At 44.2% G+C, this 21,321-nt stretch overlaps 1 protein-coding gene across 3 annotated transcripts in view; it reads right to left on the reverse strand.

Annotated features, from left to right (window-relative positions):
• WDR90 (WD repeat domain 90) overlaps nt 1-21,321 on the reverse strand; it is a 66,725-nt gene that overhangs the window by 14,422 nt on the left and 30,982 nt on the right. For all 3 annotated transcript variants that reach the window (XM_034420520.3, XM_034420519.3, XM_087878561.1), the window contains exons 20-33: nt 20,415-20,554; nt 18,821-18,951; nt 17,052-17,182; nt 14,899-15,054; nt 13,906-14,034; nt 11,932-12,065; nt 11,785-11,822; nt 10,385-10,516; nt 9,004-9,189; nt 7,654-7,754; nt 5,899-5,998; nt 3,924-4,045; nt 2,374-2,533; nt 1,197-1,387 (exon numbers count right to left, since the gene is read on the reverse strand). In XM_034420520.3, the coding sequence (XP_034276411.2) occupies nt 1,197-1,387; nt 2,374-2,533; nt 3,924-4,045; nt 5,899-5,998; nt 7,654-7,754; nt 9,004-9,189; nt 10,385-10,516; nt 11,785-11,822; nt 11,932-12,065; nt 13,906-14,034; nt 14,899-15,054; nt 17,052-17,182; nt 18,821-18,951; nt 20,415-20,554 (1,851 nt within the window). The remainder of the gene's footprint in view (nt 1-1,196; nt 1,388-2,373; nt 2,534-3,923; nt 4,046-5,898; nt 5,999-7,653; nt 7,755-9,003; nt 9,190-10,384; nt 10,517-11,784; nt 11,823-11,931; nt 12,066-13,905; nt 14,035-14,898; nt 15,055-17,051; nt 17,183-18,820; nt 18,952-20,414; nt 20,555-21,321) is intronic.

Consider the following 21,321-nt stretch of genomic DNA (forward strand, 5'->3'; position numbering starts at 1 on the left):
CCCAGCCTCCAGAGCCTTTCTAGGAGTCTGGGGAGGGCAAAAACGGCCTTCCCCACACCCTCGGAGGCTGGAAGTTGGCAAATGGGCTGTTTCTGGCCTCCGGGAGATGGGGAAGGCTGTTTTCGCCCTCCCCAGACTCCTAGAAAGGCTCTGGAGGCTGGGGAAATAGAAAAACGGGCCTTCCCCACCACCCCCTGAGGTCCTCCAGAGGCAGGAAACAGCCTGTTTCCCTACTTCTGGTGGGCCCAGAAGACCCGAAAATCAGCTGGCCAGCACGCACATGCATGCCGGAGCTGAGCTCGCATGCCCACCAATATGGCTACGCGTGCCAACTGTGGCACACGTGCCATAGGTTCGCCATCACGGTCCTAGATTTTAGCAAGGTAGTTGTTAACGAATTTTGCATGACTTTTTTGCCATGATTGCTTGTTTATTTATTTATTTATTTATTAAATTTCTATACTGCCCTTCTCCTGAAGGACTCAGGGCGGTGAACAGATTAAGATTTCGTATACATATAATAATTTTTAAGTGAATCATTAAATGATTGTTAAGTGAATCACTTCAATTGTTAAGGGAATTCTGCAGTTGTTAAGCGAATCTCGTTTCCCCCATTGACTTTGCATGTCGGAAGCCGGCTGGGAAGGTTGCAAACAGTGATCACATGACCCCAGGACATTGCAGCTGTCATATATACCATGCCAGTTGGCAACATGCTAGTTGCCAAGCACCCACATTTTGATCATGTGATCATAGGGGGTGGGATGCTGCAATGGTTGTTAAGTGTGACCGGCCATAAGCCACTTTTTTTCATTGTCATTGTTAAATTCGAACGGCCACTAAATGAATGGTTGTATGTCAAGGACTACCTGCCCGACCCAGATTCGACGTTCCAACGCTCCCCCCCCCCATGTGGTCATATGACTGAACTTCAGACCCTCTGGCAGTTACTTCCAGTTTTTGGCAAAACCAGGCACACAGCAAATCATAGGTTGGCTTTGTCACTAGACAGTTTGCTTTAATGACCACAGCAACTGCTTTACAAGTGCGACACAAAAAGGTTTTCACCTTTACCTATTTTACAACCGTCACGACTTAACAACTGTCATGAGCAGGCTCCGTTGCTTTCGTAAGTTGAGGACTCCTTGTAAAATCGGGCAAAATGTCAAATGTATAACAGGGGAAAGAATACCTACTTTGAGGCTGATGTCCGAGCCCTGTTGCTTCATCAGCCAGAAGGTCACAGCTCCCTTCCCCACGCAGGCAAGCTGTCCCACGGAAAGGGGATTAAAAGCCAGGTCGTGGACGGGCTCAGCAAGACGGGTGGAGGACATGAGGTCGTAAGTCTGGGTGTTCCACAAGGCAATGACTCTGTCTACATAATCTCCTGCAGGGACAGAGGTAGATGGCAATCAGGTTTTTTTTACACACACATGGATTTATTTATGAAATCTCGATGCCTGATAAATCTGGACTTCTCCCTAGCATCTGGGTATACTTTGCTTTTCTCAGATTCAAAATAATGTTAAGTGCAATAGCATGTTGTGGCCCATCGGCTGCCGGCCCCTCCAACAACCAAATCAGAGGAAGAGGAAGCGCTGGAGTCAGGGTCAGCAACAAGGCAACCTAAGGGCTCCAAGGTGGGAGAGGGAATGGAGCTGTCAGAGAGAGACAGAGGCTGAGCCTGGGCCATCCGTCAACCCTCAGATAGAGAGTTAACAGCCTGGAGGTTGTTCTGGAGGTGGCTGATGAGGTAGCTGATGAGGAAGAGGAGGAACAGCTGGGTCCTGTGCCTGACACCCGGATGCGCAGAAGGCAGAGGAGAGGAGAGCAGTGGAAATCTATGGGCTGTTCCTTGGGATGGAAGAGCCACCACTTCTAGCGAGGCCCCACCCTAGCTCTGGGGATGAAAGGCAGGGGGCAGAGATAAATAGGCAACTGGACTTTCTTGGGGTTTTTTTCCTTTGAAAATGTTTCATTTCTCATCCAAGAAGCTTCTTCAGTTCTGAAGAAAAGAACTGAAGATGAACTGAGGACGCTTCTAGCATGAGAAGTGAAACTTTTTCAAGGGAAAAAAACAAACAAAGTCCAGTTGCGTTTTGAAAAGCACCTTTCGATTTAAGATGTGTGGAGCTCAACCCCTACACTCCCCCAGCCTGCTATGAAACCCACACATCTTAAAAGTAAAGGCTGCATATTCAAAGGCCTCACTCGCAATTTTTGGGAAAATGCAGAACTAAAATAAATATCTTACTTTCAGTTAGGATGCCACAGCAAGTGTCATTCCTTGGTCCAAACTAAACCCACAAAAATGCACCCACCCACCACTTGTGGAATGCCTGATGCCTTCTCATCCCCCTTGGCTATACCAACCTAGAGTGACAAGGAAGCGGTCGTCTTGAGAATATGCCATGGCTTGCACTTGGTTTTCATGATGAAAGAGGATTTTTTCACAAGTCCTATTTTGTACGTTCCAGATGCAAATTTGACACCGCAGGTCTCCACCACCTTGGGCAGAGGCAGAGGCCAGAACCTAGAGAAGAACAGCCCATGTCATCAGGGAGATCTCAGTAAAGAGCTAGGAGAGTAACTGTTTAACAAGCGGAAAAATGCAATTAGCCCCCCAAAAAATAAAATAAAGCGGCAACTCAAAGCCACGGCGAAAAGACAGGGAGAAAATGAGTTTTTAATGCTGTTCAAAACCACATTCAGACAAAGGACTGTGATGTCCACGTGTCTCGTGATTAAGAAACCCACAGGCAATTTCCAGCAGGGCTAAAGCATATTAAGATACAGCTATTGTTTTAACGATTTTTTCCCAAGTTGCAATGTATGGCTGTAAAAGTTGGACCGTAAGGAAGGCTGAGCGCCAAAGAATGAAGGCCTTTGAACTCTGGTGCTGGAGAAGACTCCTGGGAGTCCCTTGGACTGCAAGGCAATCCAACCCGTCAGTCCTAGAGGAGATCAACCCTGACTGCTCTTTAGAAGGCCAGATCCTGAAGAGGAAACTCAAATACTTTGGCCACCTAATGAGAAGGAAGGACTCCCTGGAGAAGAGCCTAATGCTGGGAATGATTGAGGGTGAAAGAAGAAGGGGAAGGCAGAGAACGAGGTGGCTGGATGGAGTCACTGAAGCAGTCGGCGTGAGCTTAAATGGACTCGAGGATGGTAGAGGACAGGAAGGCCTGGAGGAACATTGTCCATGGGGTCATGATGGGTCGGACATGACTTCACAACTAACAACATTGTTTTAACAAAGACTGTGCATATTGAGAAGAATTACCAGAATATATCTTAACTTTAGGGAGAGCTCAGAATAAATTGCTTTCTCCCACTCATACTGTCTATATATAATTAAATAGCTTACTGCGTAGGCTATTGCAAAAAAACAACAACTTTTCACTTACATGAAAAGCACAATGGATATTTGTAAAATATGCATGCTTATTTGTGTGTGTGTGAGAGAGAGAGTTCTGACCCTCCTCCCCACACACATACAGTCACATGATCACATTTTGGGAACTTGGTAACTCGCTCACATTTATGGACATTTGCACCAACCATAATTTTTGCTAGGTTTTTGCCCGTTTCCAGTATTAACTTCCAGTTTCAGGGAGAGAAAAAAATACCCATTGGAAAAATGGACTTCTTTAATGACCGCAGCATTCACTTCATGACCACAGTGTCTGCTTGATGTCAGCCACAAAGCAATTCATAAAATTAGGCACGGTGACCCTCACTAATGACAGCTATAACTTACGACCCGAGCTCAGTTATGGTCATAAGTGAAGGATTACCTTTTATTCAAAAATTATCACAATCTGAGCTTCAATAAATTCGCGTTTTGTCCGATCCAACCAACACATTCGTGATTCTGGTAAATCACATTTGTTACCTGTAGAAAAATGGTGGGATGACCCTACCTGGGCATTATGATTGAGAGCTAAGGTTGAAATCTCTTCCGGATGACCCAGCCAATGCTGTTGGGATCCAGAGTGCAAGTCTTCCACAATCAGCACACAACCACAGCTGTAGGCAAAGAAACCTGGCAGAGGGGGAAAAAAATAACCTATAACCGTGATGGCGAACCTATGGCACGCGTGCCACAGGTGGCACGCGTAGCCATATCTGTGGGCACGCAAGTTTTGCCCTAGCTCAGCTCCAGCACTGATACGCGCGCCGGTCATCTGATTTTCGGGCCTTCTGGGCATACCAGAAGCTGGGAAATGGGCTTTTTCTGGCCTCCAGAGGGCCTCCGCGGGGGTGGGGAAGGCTGTTTTCGCCCTCCCAGGCTCCTAGAAAGCCTCTGGAGCCTGGGGAGGACGAAAAATAAGCCTACCAGGCCCACCGTGCCATCGCATCCCAAAAGTGGGGGTCGGTGAGGGGTTGCGCGTGCATGTGGGGGGAGAGACCGCAGCATTGAATTATGGGTGTGGGCACACACACACACACACAACCCTCCCATGCTCTCCCCGCTTTTGGTACACAACGGCAAAAAGTTTAGCCATCACTGACCTATAACATCTAGAATCTCCCACACCCATACACACATACTTCCCCCAATATGATGTTTATGTCTTCCAGATTACAACACGCAACTAGACTTCAGGATATTTTGCAAAGGAAATATTGCAGGCCAAAGAGACTATTCAAACTACCGTATTTTTCGGACTATAAGACGCACTTTTTTGTCTCCCAAAAGAGGGCGAAAATGTCTGTGTGTTTTATAAACCTAATATTGCCAAAGCCCGGCCTCCCGCCAGCCATTTTTTGGCTTCCACATGCCTTGTTTTCAGGCCTTTTTAGGCCTTTTTTTGGCCCATTTTCAAGGCTTTTTTTGGGGCCTGTTTTCAAGGCTTTTTTTGGCCCATTTTCAAGGCTTTTTTTTGGGCCTGTTTTCAAGGCTTTTTTGGGGGCTGTTTTCAAGGCTTTTTTTTTTTTAGGCTTTTTGGGCCCATTTTTGAGGCGCTTTTTGGCCCATTTTCAGCCCGTTTTGAAGCTTCTATTGGCCTGTTTTGGGGGCTTTTTTTGCCCCATTTTTGAGGCTTTTTTCAGCCCGTTTTTCCGGAAAAAAGCCTCAAAAATAGGCTGAAAAAAGCCTCAAAAACGGGCCAAAAAACCCCTCAAAAATGGCCCCCAAAAGCCTTGAAAACGGGCCCAGAAAAGCATCAGAAATAGGCCAAAAAAAGCCCCCAAAATGGGCCGAAAAAAGCCTCGAAAATGGCCTGAAAAAAGCCCTTGAAACAGGCCGGAAAATGGCCTGAAAAAAGGGAGGCCAAAAACTTTTTTTTGTTATTTTCCTCTTCTAAATTTAGATGCATCTAAATAGTCCGAAAAATACAGTAAACCTGAAGGCATCATCGTGGTAGATTTGGACCATGGTTTTTCGTTTTGTTTTTTTTGAAAAGAGACTTAGAAAGTCTATGGAGATTCTCAGTCATCCAGGCCATGGTTGTCCCAAAGGTGCTTTTTCAAGAGGCAATTGGGCTTTCTGAAAAATTTTGAAACTATTGAAAACTTTTGAACTCTTGAAAAAGCACCTTTGGGATGAGTCTTAGGAAGCCTTTCAAAATATTCCAAAGGCTGCCATAGCTCCATTGAGGGCTTCGTAAATGAAGGTAATAAAATCTTTTATATTATTTCAGGCAGGGGTGAAATCCAAATTTATTTCCCTACCGGTTCTGTGGGCGTGAGCATGGCAGGGGAAGGATATTGCAAAATCCCCATTCCCACCCCACTTCTAGGGGAAGGATATTGCAAAATCCCCATTCCCTCCCCACTCTGGGGCCAGCCAGAGGTGGTATTTGCCGGTTCTCCGAACTACTCAAAATTTCCGCTACCGGTTCTCACGAACCTGTTAGAACCTGCTGGATTTCACCCCTGATTTCAGGGCTGTACCTGTATCAGGGCTCCACACCATGTTCCCTCGGGCATTCCCGTTGTAACCAATCACAGCTTTCAGCTTCAGACCCTCGTTAGTGGTTGGAGAAGAAAATACCTGAAAAGCCAAAACATGAGCTCAGTATGAATCATTATATAGGTGGTCCTCGGCTTACGACCACAACTTAGCCCAAAAGTTCTGTTACTAAGTGAGCCATTTGTTCAGTGAGTTTTGCCCCGCTGTACGGCCTTTCTTGCCAGAGTTTATTAAATGAATCACTTGCGGTTGTTTAATTATTAACACGGTTGTTAAGTGAATCTGGCTTCCCCATTGACTTTGCTTGTCAGAAGCTCGCAAAGGGGGATCCATATGACCCTGGGACACTGCAACCGTCATAAATTTGAGTCAGTTGGCCAAGCGTCCAAATTATTGATCAAGTGACCATCGGGATGAGGCAATACTTTTAAGTGTGAAAAATGGTCATAAGTCACTTTTTCATTGCCTTCGTAACTTTGAACAGTCATTAAGTGTAAGTCGAGGACTATTTGTACTTTACGCATCAGTAGACAAGGCAGCACTGCTTGTTAAATTAATTTATAGCTGTTTTCCTGAGAAACGATTTCAGAATAGCTAAGCCATTGATCAACATTTCTCTCTATACTCAGACTGGGTTAATCACACCAAATTATGGTTTGTTTGTTTGTTTGGCTTTGCCTTACAAGACTGGGCAGACCCAGCCTTTAAGATTTGTAAACCAGGACTGATGGCTGAGCGTATGAACCCCGCAAATTAGTTTTATAGAATAAATCAGCACTGAACAACTGACAACCTTTTCTCCCCAGACCAGGGGTCTGCAACAGGGGTGAAATGTAAAATTTGTTACTACCGGTTCTGTGGGCGTGGCTTGGTGGGGGGTGGGGGTAATGTGACTGGGTAGGCGTGGCCAACTTTTTTTTTTTTTACTTTTCAAAGCATTTTTTCTAATGCTTTGAAAAGCCTCTGCCGGTCAGGCAACTCAGCTGGGATCGTCAGAGAGGCTTTTAAAAAAATGCCTCTCTGCCAATCAGGCAACTAAGCTGGGATCATCAGAGATTTTTCAAAGCATTTTTTTTACCACCTCTTTGGTCAAGAGGTTGCAGAAAAAAATGCTTTGAAAAGCCTCTGACGATCCCAGCTGAGCCGCGCAATCATCAGAGGCTTTTTTTTTTTTTTACTTTTAAAAGCATTTTTTCATCGGAAGAGGTTGTAGAAAAAATGCTTTTAAAAGTAAAAAAAACTAAGCCTCTGATGATTGCGCAGCTCAGCTGGGCATGGTGGGGGGGGGCCGCAGGGATTTTTGCTACCAGTTCTCCGAACCACCTGCCATCGCTACCGGATCAGGTGATCCGGTCTGAACCGGGAGCATTTCACCCCTGGTCTGCAACCTTAAACACACGAAGAGCCATTTGGACCCATTTCCCACAGAAAAGAAAACACCGGGAGCCACAAAACCCATCCTGTGCCTGACTATTTCTTGAACGGCCACAAAACTAGCCTATGTACTTGAATTAAATGTTCTGTTTTCTTCTGAAACTTTTCTTGGATTTATCCATGGTTGGCCTATCGGGGGTTGAAAAATTCAATAAATAGCATGTCGGTGGGTGTCGCACATTGGCGGTTGTGACGCATATTTTGAGTGACAGGGAGCCGCAGCAGAGGGGTGAAAGAGCCACATGCGGCTCCAGAGTCGCAGGTTGCTGACCCCTGCCCCAGACTGTCAAGCCAGGTCTCACCTTGGAAGTTGCAGAAGATTTGAAACGGGGTATGAAGTGCCGGTAGCAATCTGGCCGGATGATATTTTGGGGTAAAGACCCTTTCGTTTCTTTTCCTCTGTCTAGCACATGAGAAAAAGCAAACACGCTGAGTTTGTCTTAACATAAAGTTTTAATATTCTAGCTCTAAAAAGATCAGTTAAATCCATACAGATGGTTAGTTTCTTGGGATAGAACGTACTGTAACTTTGAATCTTATTGTCAGATCCCTAAAAGTGATACTGCCATTCAATTGGGAGAAGGGGGAGACTTGGATTCGATTTACTAGCATTGCCTGTGTCAACAGATATTTTACAACCTATATCCTGGCGCCAAAGAGCCCTGAGATCCCCTTAACGTTGATGAATGTTTATGACAGCCATGTGGGCTATTTCACTTTAAAGAATAAAGGAGAAACGATCTGAATACATATTTATCCGGTTCTCAGGGCAGCTGGTAAAGAAAACATCTTCACACTTATGTATTGGCTAAAAACTGCATTCTGGTTTAAGGGAGGGGTCTCTACTGCTTTAATCCTACTTGTCTTGCCTAAGGGTATTCAGACCTTGCATTGACTTCATTGTTGTCCCTTCTGCTTAATAAAAGGGTCCTTTTGAAATACTCCGTTTCAAGAGTTTTTACTTTCTTAAGTTGGGAGGAGAGGCAATCCTTACATTATTTTATGATTCGTACTGTGCCAACTTCTGCCACTGATATTTACGAACCGCCTGGATTTTAACAGTCACCCTGTCGTTTATAAAATGGAATATTCAAGTGCTTAAAAGCAGTTAATTACATATTCAAAATTCTAACCCAATTCCATGATATTTGTAGTTCCCGTTTATTTGTTTCATGTTTTATAATTTCTATACTTTTTCTCCTCTTTTTGTTTGTCTTTTTTTCAAATTGCTTAATATTTTTTTTTTTTAAAGGGAAAAAAAGAACAAATATCTAATCATGTTTCCTGATTGCCACTGCTGGAAATCATTCTCCATGATGTCACTGAGCTGGCCTTCGTTTTGTCGCACACTCAGCCAGATGTTCAGACTGGGTTTGGCATTTTTATCCACCTATCAAGTCCTTCCCAAGGACCTGGGATAGGCAGATTTTCTTGTATGATGACCTTAAAGGTCACAGGATGTAAGCTGTTCTGAGCAAGGTCGCCTTTTGCAATTGACCGATGATAATTTTTGTCAATGTTGATGATGTTCAATTTTACTATTATCAAATTTATTTGCTGCTTATCTCATGGCTCAAGGCAACTCCGAGGTTATTCACATTTCTCCTTAAAATGTGGAATCTTTTAAATTCACCAGGATACAGACAACTTACCTCCTCCTGCAGGACTGTGAGGGCTTGAACAAATTGGAGTGATATCAGGTTTCACAGGCAGAGGCGCTTCATGTTGGACAACATCATTTAGCACAAGAACTGAGTGGCCAGTAGTCCCATTAATCGTGTCCCCATTCTTTTTTTTCAAATAGGCTTCTTTTTCTTCTTCAGAGTCAGACCAAGTGTCTGGAAGAGAGAAAGGGGAGGAAAATGACAGAGAGGAAGCAACTAGCTCCATCAGCTTTTAAAACAATCGGAAGACGTGGAGACATCTGGCTCATAGAATCACCAAGAGTCAGACACGATTAAAGAGATAACTTCTTCATTCTCAACCTCAGGAATTTTAAGGATGGGTGGATTTCAACTCCCAGAATTCCCCAGCCACCATGCAGAATTGAAGTCCACCTCTTTTAAAATTCCTGAGATTGAGAGACCTTGTTTTAGAAGATAAGAGGAATAAAAGAAGGGAACCCATTTGGGAGCTGCCTAGTTTATTTATCTTCCCACTGCAGAGACAATCTTCAAAAGGGTCTTAGTTGCTGTGTTGGAAAAGGAATTCTGGGCAAGGAAGAATATTCCCTCTCTCCAGAGGTGGTGGTAGATATACAGCATTATGCTGGCAATCCCATGAACAGAAAAATGTATAGTCCAATTCTCATTAGACACCTTCAGAGAATTACACCGTCAAAATCTCTGTTTCGTGCAGAAGGAAGTGAGATTGGAGACGAAGACAGAAAACTGTCAAAGGGAAAGGGGCAATCTTTATTTTCCATGGTTTATTTATATGAATGTATTAAATGCCAATGGACCAATTATCTCCTTTCTCCTTTCCGGCTGGTAGATAGATAAGGTAAAGGTTCCCCTCACAAATATGTGCTAGTCGGTTCCGACTCTAGGGGGCGGTGCTCATCTCCGTTTCAAAGCCGAAGAGCCAGCGCTGTCCGAAGACGTCTCTGTGGTCATGTGGCCGGCATGACTCAACGCCAAAGACGCATGGAACACCGTTACCTTCCCATCAAAGGTGGTCCCTATTTTTCTACTTGCATTTTTTATGTGCTTTCGAACTGCTAGGTTGGCAGAAGCTGGGACAAGTAACGGGAACTCACTCCATTACGCAGCACTAGAGATTCGAACTGAACCTTTCAATCGACAAGCTCAGCCTCCTAGCCACTGCGTCCCTTCCAGTAAATAGATAGATAGGGCCTATTTTATGGAATGACTGGTATCATCTTTAATGGAAAGGCAAGATCTATTGTGTTTTGATCAAACGTCTTTGGAAAGGCAGGTGATAGACAACCGGGGGGGGGGGCGTTAAGTTGCCTATAGAATTGTATAGAGAAGACCTGATCGGTTCCTATGGTGAGGAATTTTCTTTGCTCACCATGCTCAACCAGTCGGTGGAGAGCGCTGAGATCCAGACACGGAGGAGACACCACAGTAGGCAAAGGAACCAGCTGGCGGGGGGCATCACTGGACCCAGGTGGTGAATTTTGTGCCTTCCCTGAATTGGCGTCTGTGAACAAAGAAGAGGCAAAATTGGAGGATGGGTTAGGGTTCAGATTTCCAGGTTCAGACCTTCACTTTGATTCTGTGTAAGTTTGTGCCAAATATCCACTCTCAGCCAAAACCAGCTTTATAAATTTTGCTGCAAAAGAGCACATCAGGAATGGGGGAAGAGATGGAGATATATTCCCAGTATCTTTGACGCACAGTTTTGTTCAGCTCCAATGTCATCTATCTCTCTATTATGGAATATTGGCGGATTCCTGTTGTGGCCCACCAGCGGCCAGAGGAGTTGCCAACAGATTCAGACAGTGAGGAGGTTGGGGAGGAACATGGGCCAGTCCTTGAGTCTGGGGAAGGCTCTGATGAGGGCTCTGCGTCAGAGGCAGAGATGGGGCCAGGACCATATGACAGTTATCAGATGCCTTTGGAGTCAGACATCAGTGAGGCAGACTAACAGCTGGAGCCTGTTCCCAGTGCAGGGTTGCCAGACGAAGGGAACAGCTAAAGAACAAGGGTCGACTTGGGAGTAAGGCCACAGGTGGACGATAAATGGCCTCTCCCAGGGGTAATAAAAGAGGAGCGAAAGGGGAGGGGAGTTTGCAGGAGATAATTAGTTTGCTTAATTGGTTTGTAACTCTCTGAGACTCTTTGCCAAGTTTTGAAGATATCGGCCTGGCAGCTCTCCAAGCTAGATAAGGTCTGTGACTGTAAATCCTCCCTTGAAAGACTTTGCTGGATGTGAATGAGAAGAATTTACAGTAATTTAATAAAAAGAAGTTTTTGTTGGGACAAGGAGTGTGCTTTATGCTCTTGGGAAGCCTAGGTCAGAACAATTCCCAGGAGGGAGGGAGTGCAATTGAGAACAGCAAGAGTGTGGATGAGAGGTGTCCAACCTTGGCAACTTTATGACTTGTGGACTTCAACTCCCAGAATTCCCCAGCCAACAATGAGAATTGAAGTCCACAGTTCTTAAAGTTGCCAATGTTGGGCACCCTGATATACAGTTTGTCTGGGAGGAAGAAAGTTAAGATGGCTCCTCCCAACAGTTCCCAGAGTATATGTTAAAGGTACAAGTAACTCTTGTATTTTTGGATTGGCTTTATTTTATTTTATTGGCCACGGTTCCGTTGAAATGAATTTAATTTTTGTGTTTATTGAATTCTCCCACAGAGAGTTGTCCCATTCCGAACTAATAAATATCAACCTCATGTCTTGTAGGCTTGCTGTGGGAGGTGCAATACCAACTGTATTACTCAAAAGCAAATGCCAACTTACCAACTTGAAGAACCACTAAGGGCCCAGGGGAATCGATCCTGCAATGAGAACACAATGAGTCCAAAATGAGATGACGATGTTCAAATCTAGAGGCGGGTTCAAGAAAAGTATCTTCAAGGTGTTAATGAGGAAATGCTGAGTTCTTACTCATCCTTGAAGGGCTCCTCTGCAAAGACACCTAGGAAATCCCACAGGAAGATGGCATCTCCAACACTGAAGACCTGCTTTTGGTCAGCAGTGAACCTCACCTGCTGTATCGGTTCGGAGTGACCGATGAACACCTGGGAGAAAGAAAAGCAGAAGAACAGTTTTCTCCTTCAGAGCTTCATTTCCACATTTTGGGATTAATATTGTTCCTAGACAGGATTTACCACTACAGCAGGGGTGTCAAACACAGGGCCCTGCTGTAGTGGTACTGGATCTGGCCCGCGATGTGGTCAGATCAGGGGTGAAATGCTCCCAGTTCGGACCGGATCGCCCGATCCGGTAACGATAGCGGCGGGTGGTTCGGAGAACCGGTAGAAAAATCCCTCCCCCCCACCCCCCATGCCCAGCTGAGCGATCATCAGAGGCTTTTTTTTTTAACTTTTAAAAGCATTTTTTCTGCAACCTCTTTGGCCGAAGAGGTTGTAGAAAAAAATGTTTTTAAAAGTAAAAAAAGAAAGTTGGCCACCCCCACCGAGTCTCATTACCCCCCTCCCCATCAAGCCATGCCCACAGAACCGGTAGTAACAAATTTTACATTTCACCACTGGGTCAGATCCAGCCTACAAGGCCACCCTGGAAAATGTAAAGGGCCAGCCCGCGTTGCATTGGCTCAGTCTACCCGATGCAAAGAGGAAACATTGGACCAGCGTAGCTTCAGCCTGGCCTACCCAATGCGAAGATGAAACATGCCAGAGTTTGAGTTGGGGAGTGGTATCAATCTGGCCACGCCCTCCCAGTCGGCTACACTCAGTGAGTGGTGTCAAGCTGGCCACCCCCACCCAGTCGGCCACCCCCACCCAGATCCCCAAGGTCAACCACAGCCCTGATGCGGCCCACAATGAAACTGAGTTTGAAACCCCTGCACTACAGGAAGGATCATGGTAGTATTTGACATTTTGGGGCGATTTCAGCTCGGAACCTCATCCTATCTGTGGCTTTAAAGAGAAAGTTGGACCCTCAGCTTCAGATTTTCATTTTAGCAGCTGATCTTCTGGACTGGCATGTATATTTTATGAAGTATGCTTCTTCTCTTGGTTTTGGGGCTGGCAATTCTCAGTTTAAGTATAACTGTTTTTAGGCAAATAAGGGAAGTAGTTTTTAACTTAAGATACAAACGACCCAGAGGCATTAATGACTTTTTTTTGTTTTAATGACCCTGTAATCCCTTGCATCAGGGTGAAGTTGGGATAACTGAATGGAGTTGAGCCTTTACAGGCCGGATGCCCTTCCTGATGCCTACGTAGAGCTCGCAGCAAACAATTACTCATTGCGCCCAGAGAGAGAGAGAGAAATACCTGCCACTACCTAGGATCAAACTCACAGCCTCCTGATTGTGAGGTGAAAACTCCACCTCTAGGCCACCAAGCCACTCAGAGGCATTCATGAATTATTAGAAGTTAAGAGCAGCAAATATTTATCTAAACCTTAATTATTTAGAGAGTCATGTAGCGGATAACTTATTCTACCCTCTCTTTCCCTCTCCTTCTCTCTCTCACACACACCTTTCTGTCACATTGGTCCCATTCTATTCCATTTCTGTTAACATTCTTTGACTGAATGTTGTATTATTTTAGTATGCCTATCAAATAACCATTCATTGCCCTGTTTCCCCGAAAATAAAACATCCCCTGATAATAAGCCCAATTGGGCTTTTGAGCGCATGCGCTAAAATAAGCCTCCCCCAAAAAATAAGCCCTCCCTGAAAATATTTAAACGCAGAGCTGGAAATCAGGTAAGACGGCAAGAGGAACCCCATCTTGCTCCATGTGCCCCAAAATAATAAGACCTCCCCGAAAATAAGGCCAAGCGCTTATTTCGGGGTTCAAAAAAAATATAAGAGAGGGTCTTATTTTCAGGGAAACACAGCAGTAATGAGGAAGGAAAAGAAATCTAAGATTGCCCCGACTTACTTACCTGGCAGCTGACATCAAATCTCATTTCATAATCCCACACTTTGATAGTCCTATCACCGGCTGTGAGAACATACCGGCCATCGGGACTCAGCGTTAAAGAAGAACAAGTCTGTCTGTGAACTTGAGGGACCTGCAATCGATAGAAATCATCACTAACATTGGATCCCACTCTGAAACAGCATAGCTGACTGGAGAATTCTGGGAGTTGAAGTCCACAAATCTTAAAGTTGCCAAGTTTGAAGACCTCTGCCTTAGCATATTCATGTATAGATGACAGCTTCAGCTCACCCCTTGTGGTTTCAGCCAAGTACATCAATTTAAAATCTTCAAAGCCACCCATTCAAACAGCAATACCGGTAGTCCTCGATGGAACCCAAAATTTATGTTGCTCAGTGAGACAATTAACCCATTTTGCAACCTTTCTTGCCCCGGTTGTTAAGTGAATCACTGCGGTTGTTAAGTTAGTAACATGGTTGTTAAATGAATCTGGCTTCCCCACTGACTTCGCTTGTCAGATAATCGCAAAAGGGAATTTTGCGACATGACCCCAGGACATTGCAACCGTCATAAATGTGAGTTGGTTGCTAAGTGTCTGAATTTTGATCATGTGAATATGGGGATGTTGCAATGGTCGTAAGTGTGGAAAACAGTCATAAGTCCCTTTTTTCAGTGCTGTTGTCATTTCGAACGCCCCCTAGATGAACTATCGAGAACTACCTGCAATTACCCTGTTTCCCCGCAAACAAGACATCCCCTGATAATAAGCCCAATCGGGCTTTTGAGTGCATGGAAATAAGGCCGAGCGCTTAGTTCAGGGTTCAAAAAAATATAAGACAGGGTCTTATTTTCGGGGAAACACGGTAGTAATAATTTAGCGATTTTAGACCCATAGAACATTTGGGATTTTCCTCACAAGACATGGGTAAACAGAAAAATATGAAATCACAAGGAAGTCCCACCTCTGAAAGGGAAACAAAAATTGTGGATCTCCTACCACTCGGATTAAGCGTCCAGACTTGGCATCCAGCACCAGGACCTTCTGGGAGGATGTTGACACCAAAAGATGGCCAAAAGGGGCGAAGCAAAGCCTCACTGCAACATCAAGGGCTGTGCTGTCCAGATCCAGTATGCTCACATCAATTCTTAGTAGCTGACATGCATAAATAAGAGTTTAACATTAACATCAATGTTAAAGAGCCGCGGTGGCTCAGTGGTTAGAATGCAGTATTGCAGGCTAATTCTGCCGGTTGCCAGGAGTTCAATCCTGACCAGCTCAAGGTTGACTCAACCTTCCATCCTTCCAAGGTTGGTAAAATGAAGACTCGGATTGCTGGGGGCAAGAAGCTGACTCTGTCAACCGCTTAAGAGAGGGCTGTAAAAGCACTGTGAAGCAGCATATAAGTCTAAGTGCTATTGCTACTAAGCTCTATTTACTCAAACTGGATTTGCACTAGATCAAGAAATGGGCAAAGAAGCTAGGGTTGGCAACCATCGGAGGTCAGCTAACGAAAATAATACAATTATTTCTCAGATTTATATTCCTTTTTTTTACCCTAGGAGTTCAAAGTATGCAGCATGACCTGTTATGATGGTATGAGATGCACCATTTGTCAGTGATCTCTGACATGTACTCACAACACAGATACTTTTATATTTGTGCTTATATATATTGGATGTTGTGCACATATGCGTGTCTATATATGTGGGTGTGGATCTATTTATGTGCATGAGTAGACGGAGGGAAGATAGATGGATGGATAGATAGATAAAGGGATAGAGAGATAGATATTGATTATGGATGGGTGATCTTTGCTACAAGCTAAATATGTTTTTAATCTATGGGCTGAAACAGTAGACTGACAGAGATTTGAGCCAGAAAAAAATTAGACTTAAAATTTTCCAGTCTGGAAAGCTATCTCAATTTTGCTTTATAGGTGATAGTCCTACAACAAAAAGCCAAAAAGCTAAAAGGACATGGCAAGTACATGTTAAATGCCATTTGCCCAACACTGTTGCCACTATTCCAATAGAAATAACTTTTCTTCCCCATGCAGAATGTTTAATTTCTTCAAATACAATGTTGAAACCTCAAAAAATACACTGAATTTCATTTACCAGTCAAATGTTTAATAAACAAATATTTAATTCTCATTAAATGTTATTTAGATAATAAACGTGTGTGTGCAGACCAGGGGTACTGAGGTAGTGATGATGATGTGAATTTGCATCATGCTTTTCTGATTCACAATTTCCATATCCACATCTCTAATTGTCAAATCCACATTTCTAATTGTCAAAGGAGATTTAATGAATATAAAAGAGTTATCCCATAGTCCCTGGTACAGAACTGGGGAGTCGCAACGAAAGTTTGGAAATTCAGTCTATTCTACCAACCCGTTCTGCTTAATGGGTAGAAAAGGAATAGATCACATAATAGGTGGATGGATGGAGATAAATAAAGGTAAAGGATCCCCTCGCACTTATGTGCTAGTCGTTTCCGACTCTAAGAGGTGGTGCTCATCTCCGTTTCAAAGCCGAAGAGCCAGCACTGTCTGAAGACGTCTCCGTGGTCATATGGCCACCAAAGGCGCACGGAACACTGTTACCTTCCCACCAAAGGTGGTCCCTCTTTTTCTACTTGCATTTTTTTAATGTGCTTTCGAACTGCTAGGTTGGCCGAAGCTGGGACAAGTAATGGGAGCTCACTGCCTTACGTGGCACTAGGGATTCGAACCGCTGAACTGCCGACCTTTCGAATGACAAGCTTAGCGTCTTAGCCACTGAGCCACCATAAATAGATACCTAGAAAATCATGATGTAGAAATAATTCTCCAGAATGAAGTGAAACAAAAAGCCATGGTCTCCTATAGATAGCAAATAATTAATATACTCATTTCATATAGTTATTTGCTATCTACAGGAGACCATGTTTCTTGGATTCTCCTCAGCAGCTGAGGAGAAACTCACTGCACACCTTCTCTTATTGTTTCAGGAAAAAAGGCCATGTGTTTGTCGATCACTTACTTTATTATTTATTAAACAAGTTTATATAGCTGCCTACCTCACACACAGTGACTCCAGAGTTTCACACAGTTTCATTAGAATGATACGAGCAAGAAATTCTACCCGCTTTTGAGGGATAGTTACCTCATCCAGAGTATGAGCGTCCATGAGGGAGACGATGTATTTGGAAGGTCCCACAAAGGCCAAGAGACGTCCATCGCAACTGACGGACAATGCATCAGGACCATGGTCAGCGTCTTGGGACACCACGTTAGCTGAATGAAAGTCGGAGAGTCAATTTCTGTTGTAAGCCACAAGGTTGTGAAGCCCAACTCCCACTATTTCGCATAGCAGTCATTAAACAAACGTCACAGTTGTTAATCAAATCAATATATTCCTATGGATGGTTTTTGTTGGAAACTGACCAAAACCGTAAATTACGGTGACGAGTTCACGTGGAACACTGGAACCAGCCATGAATATGAGCCGGTAGCCAAATGCCCATTATGTGATCAGGTGAACATGTAGGTGTACTGCCCCAGCTACGGATCCCAAAGAACGCAGCACACACAAAGTCTGTACAAAATTTAATTTACTAAAATAACAGTCTTTTTCGAACAAAGGCTTAATAAACTTTCTTAACAGCCTACAAGAATCCAAAATAATCACAATCTTACTATGGTTGGCAAAAAGCCCAGAAGTAATTTGCAGAGAATCCAGACGCGAAGGAGAGTGAACTAAAGTTGTTCCCTACAAATTGCTTCAGTTGGCGTTCTTCCTTAAATAGGCTAAGGGAGTGGCCAATTAGCCCCAAGCCTTACTCTCAAGACCTCCTCCTGAGGAGTCACTCCTGCCTTTTGGCAGCTCTGTGCGCCCGTGCATCGAGAAGAACCTCCTCCTCTTCGTCGTCTTCACTTATGGGACCTTCTGGAGGTTCTGAAGGCCCTGGCTGAATCCCCGCCTCTGGCACCACATCTTCTACAACCTCATTATTATCTGACTCGAGTGACAGCTGCACAGGCTGCTGGCACAGCACCACACCAGCCTCCTTGTTGTCAGAATCAGCTACAATCTACACAGGCCGCTGACGGGCCACAACAGTGGGTGTGTGCAATTATTGGAACGCCAGAACTTAAGTGGCTTTTTTGGGGGAGTCCACTGAAACTTCAAATGGTCGCTGAGTGACTGGTAATAAGTTGTGTGTCAGTGTATAAGAAATTGTGAGCTGGGATAGCCATAACAACAAGTCAGCCAATGGGAAAATGTTTGTGACTAAGAAACAGGATCTGTTGTGAACCATGGGAGACGGCTCAGAGCCTGGGCGTAGCTTAGCTTAACTGGTCTGTATATAAGAGTTAGTTTGTCCTTGGATTAGCGTTTATATGATTCTGTGCTTCTGGATTCTGAATTCTGGTTCTGGCTTGTGCTGCATGGGTATTGTATACATGCATCATGTTTTATATTATTGTATATAAATAAGTTTCTTCTATAAATGAAACCTGCTGAATTATTTACTTGTGTGCTGGTTTGACTGCTGCAAACTCTAACATTGAGGAGCACCTATAGCTATGATGGTTAACCTATGGCACACCTCCCACCGGACAGCTGATTTTTGGGTCTCTGCCGCACATGCGGGAGACATGCGTCCATGCATGGGGGCAGGGGGGATACAGCCCTCCCCCTGCGACCCATTTTTGGTCCCAGGAGGCTTCAGGGAGGCCTGCTAGGCCCAAAATGGGGCGGGGGAGTGCGGGGTAGTAGTGTTGCATGTGCATGCACAGAGGATGGGGGGAGCGCATTATGGGCGTGGGCACGCACGTGTGCCCTTCGGCACCTGAGGAAAAAAAGGTTAGCCATTACTGACCTATAGTAAAGTCCCACCTTAGGACACAGATGTAGAGTAGAACGCTTACCTAACACTCGGACAGTGTGACTTTTCTGGATGGCGCAGTTATAAAGACTCAGCGTCCCGTGCGTGCAGGAACTGTACATGAAATTGCCATCTGGAGAGAAGGTCAGACCCGTGATCAGACCCCGGTGCTGCCTGTCCAATAGTTGCCCCCAAACAAAAAGGTAAAATGAGGAATGAACGTGAAGAATGAAACTAGCGGATGACAAAAACAATTGCCTTTATATCCCACAAGCGCAAAGCATTTGGGTTTGTCTCCTTCGTTCTAAGCCCATAACAATCCTGGCACAGGTAGCCCTCAACCTACGACCATAATGGAGCCCAGAATTTCTGTTGCTAAGGGAGAAATCTGTTAAGTGAGTTTTGCCCCATTTTAAGACTTTTTTTTGGTCACAGTTGTTAAGTGAATCATAGCGGGTTTTTTAATTAGTTAACAGCGTTGTTAAGTGAATCTGGATTCCCCTTTGACTTTGCTGGTCAGAAAGTCGCAAAAGGGGATCATGTCACACACACACACACACACACACACACACACCCTGGGACACTGCATTCATCTTAAATGTGAGTCAGTTGCCAAGCATCTGAATGTAAATCACATGAAGATGGATGCTACAATGGTCGTAAGTGTTAAAAATGGTCATAAATATGAAAAACGGTCATAAGTCACTTTTTTCAGTGCTGTTGTAACTTCGAATGGTCACTAAGTGAATTATTATAAGACGAGGACTACCTGTAGTTATTGGCCAGAAAGCAACTTGTTCAAACTCACCCAGGGAGCTATTTAATCAATAAGATTTGAATCAGGATTTCCTCCCCATGCTTCCCCGCGATCCAAGTCCACTATAGTATATTTTTTAGAGTTGTGTGATGCTCGTTGAGTTATTTGTTGTAAAAAGAAGAACATCTGCCATTGGAAAGATGATAAAAATGTGTCTCTTTCTCCAAGCATTTGGGTTAACTCCCCATTGGTGACGTATAGTATAGTTTAATTTTAATCACTGTATAATTATTTTAGTTTGCTCTAGTGGCATGTGCTATTTTTCTTTTCTATTTTTGTATAATGATTTCGGATGCTGCCCAGAGTCTTGTCGTTTGAGCTGAGTGGCCATGTTGAATATTTTATATAAATAAGATAAATAAGAAACAGAAATGTTGTGATACAGGTAGTCCTCGTTTAGCGGCTGTTCCAAGTTACGACAGTGATAAAAGAAGTAACTTTGCAACCACTCCTCACATTTACAATCTTCACAGGTCTGTAAACAAGGGAAAGCTGAAATGAGATTGTAAGCATGGTTTACAGTTTCACTTAGCAACCACTTCGCTTCATGACCAAATCGTCAGTCCCAGGTGAGGTCGCTAATGAGGACCTGTACTTAACATTTGACGTAGCTCTCCAAATACTGCTAAGTGAATGGATCATTCTTAAATCAGCACATTTGTTTTCCTGTTTTTCTTTACCGCATTACAGGCTAATATCGGTATTTATTTCATTTTTTTTCCCCTCCGGAGAAATATATTCCCTTTCAAATCAGTCCCCCTTCTGTTGCGTGCATGCAAAACATTCAAAACCTAACTAGGAAATTTCACAAAGGCTTTACTTGTGTTCTTCAAGAAGTCTTGAGGCAGCCAAGCTGATGGTCCTGACCACGCCAGTGTCGAAACCGCAAGCAAAAATAGGTTGCAAGGGATGAAACACCACAGCGCACGGAATTTCATCAGAGGCCGTGAATTCATAAAGCTGTAAGGGGATAAAGTGGTACCCAGGTGAGATGGAGGCAGCAGAAGGAAATGATCCAGGTGTTAGTCTTGTGTCTTAGATCAAGGCCTCACAAATAAGGAACCGCACAAGGTCTCACAAATGAGGAACCTCACATGGCCTCACAAATGAGGTACCTTACAAGACCTCACAAGTGAGGAACCTCACAAAGCCTCACAAGTGAGGAACCTCACAAGGCCTCACAAATAAGGAATACTAGATCCAGTTTTGGTGGTCACGATGTAAAAAAGATGTTGAGACTCTAGAACAGAGGTTGGCAACCTTAAACACTCAGAGAGCCATTTGGACCCATTTCCCACAGAAAAAAAAACAAACACTGGGAGCTACAAAACTCTTCCCATGCCTGACTATTTCTTGAGCAGCCACAAAACTAGCATATGTAGTTGAATTAAAGGTTCTGTTTTCTTCTGAAACTTTTCTTTTCTTGGATTTATCCATGGTTGACCTACCAGGGGTCGAAAAGCTTAATAAATTGTGCATTGCTAGGTGTCGCACATTGGCAGTTGTGACTCATATTTTGAGCGACAGGGAGCTGCAGCAGATGGATGAAAGAGCCACATGCGGCTCCAGAGCCGCAGGTTGCTAACCCCTGCTCTAGAAAGAGGGCAGAGAAGACCAACAAAGATAATTAGGGGACTGGCGGCTAAAACATATAAAGAACGGCTGCTAGAATTGGGTATGTCTAGTTTGATGAAAAGAAGGGTGACATGATACAATATCTCAGGGGC

This window comes from Pantherophis guttatus, chromosome 14 (assembly GCF_059756535.1).
Source record: "Pantherophis guttatus breed Tessera chromosome 14, ASM5975653v1, whole genome shotgun sequence".
NCBI lineage: Eukaryota > Metazoa > Chordata > Lepidosauria > Squamata > Colubridae > Pantherophis > Pantherophis guttatus.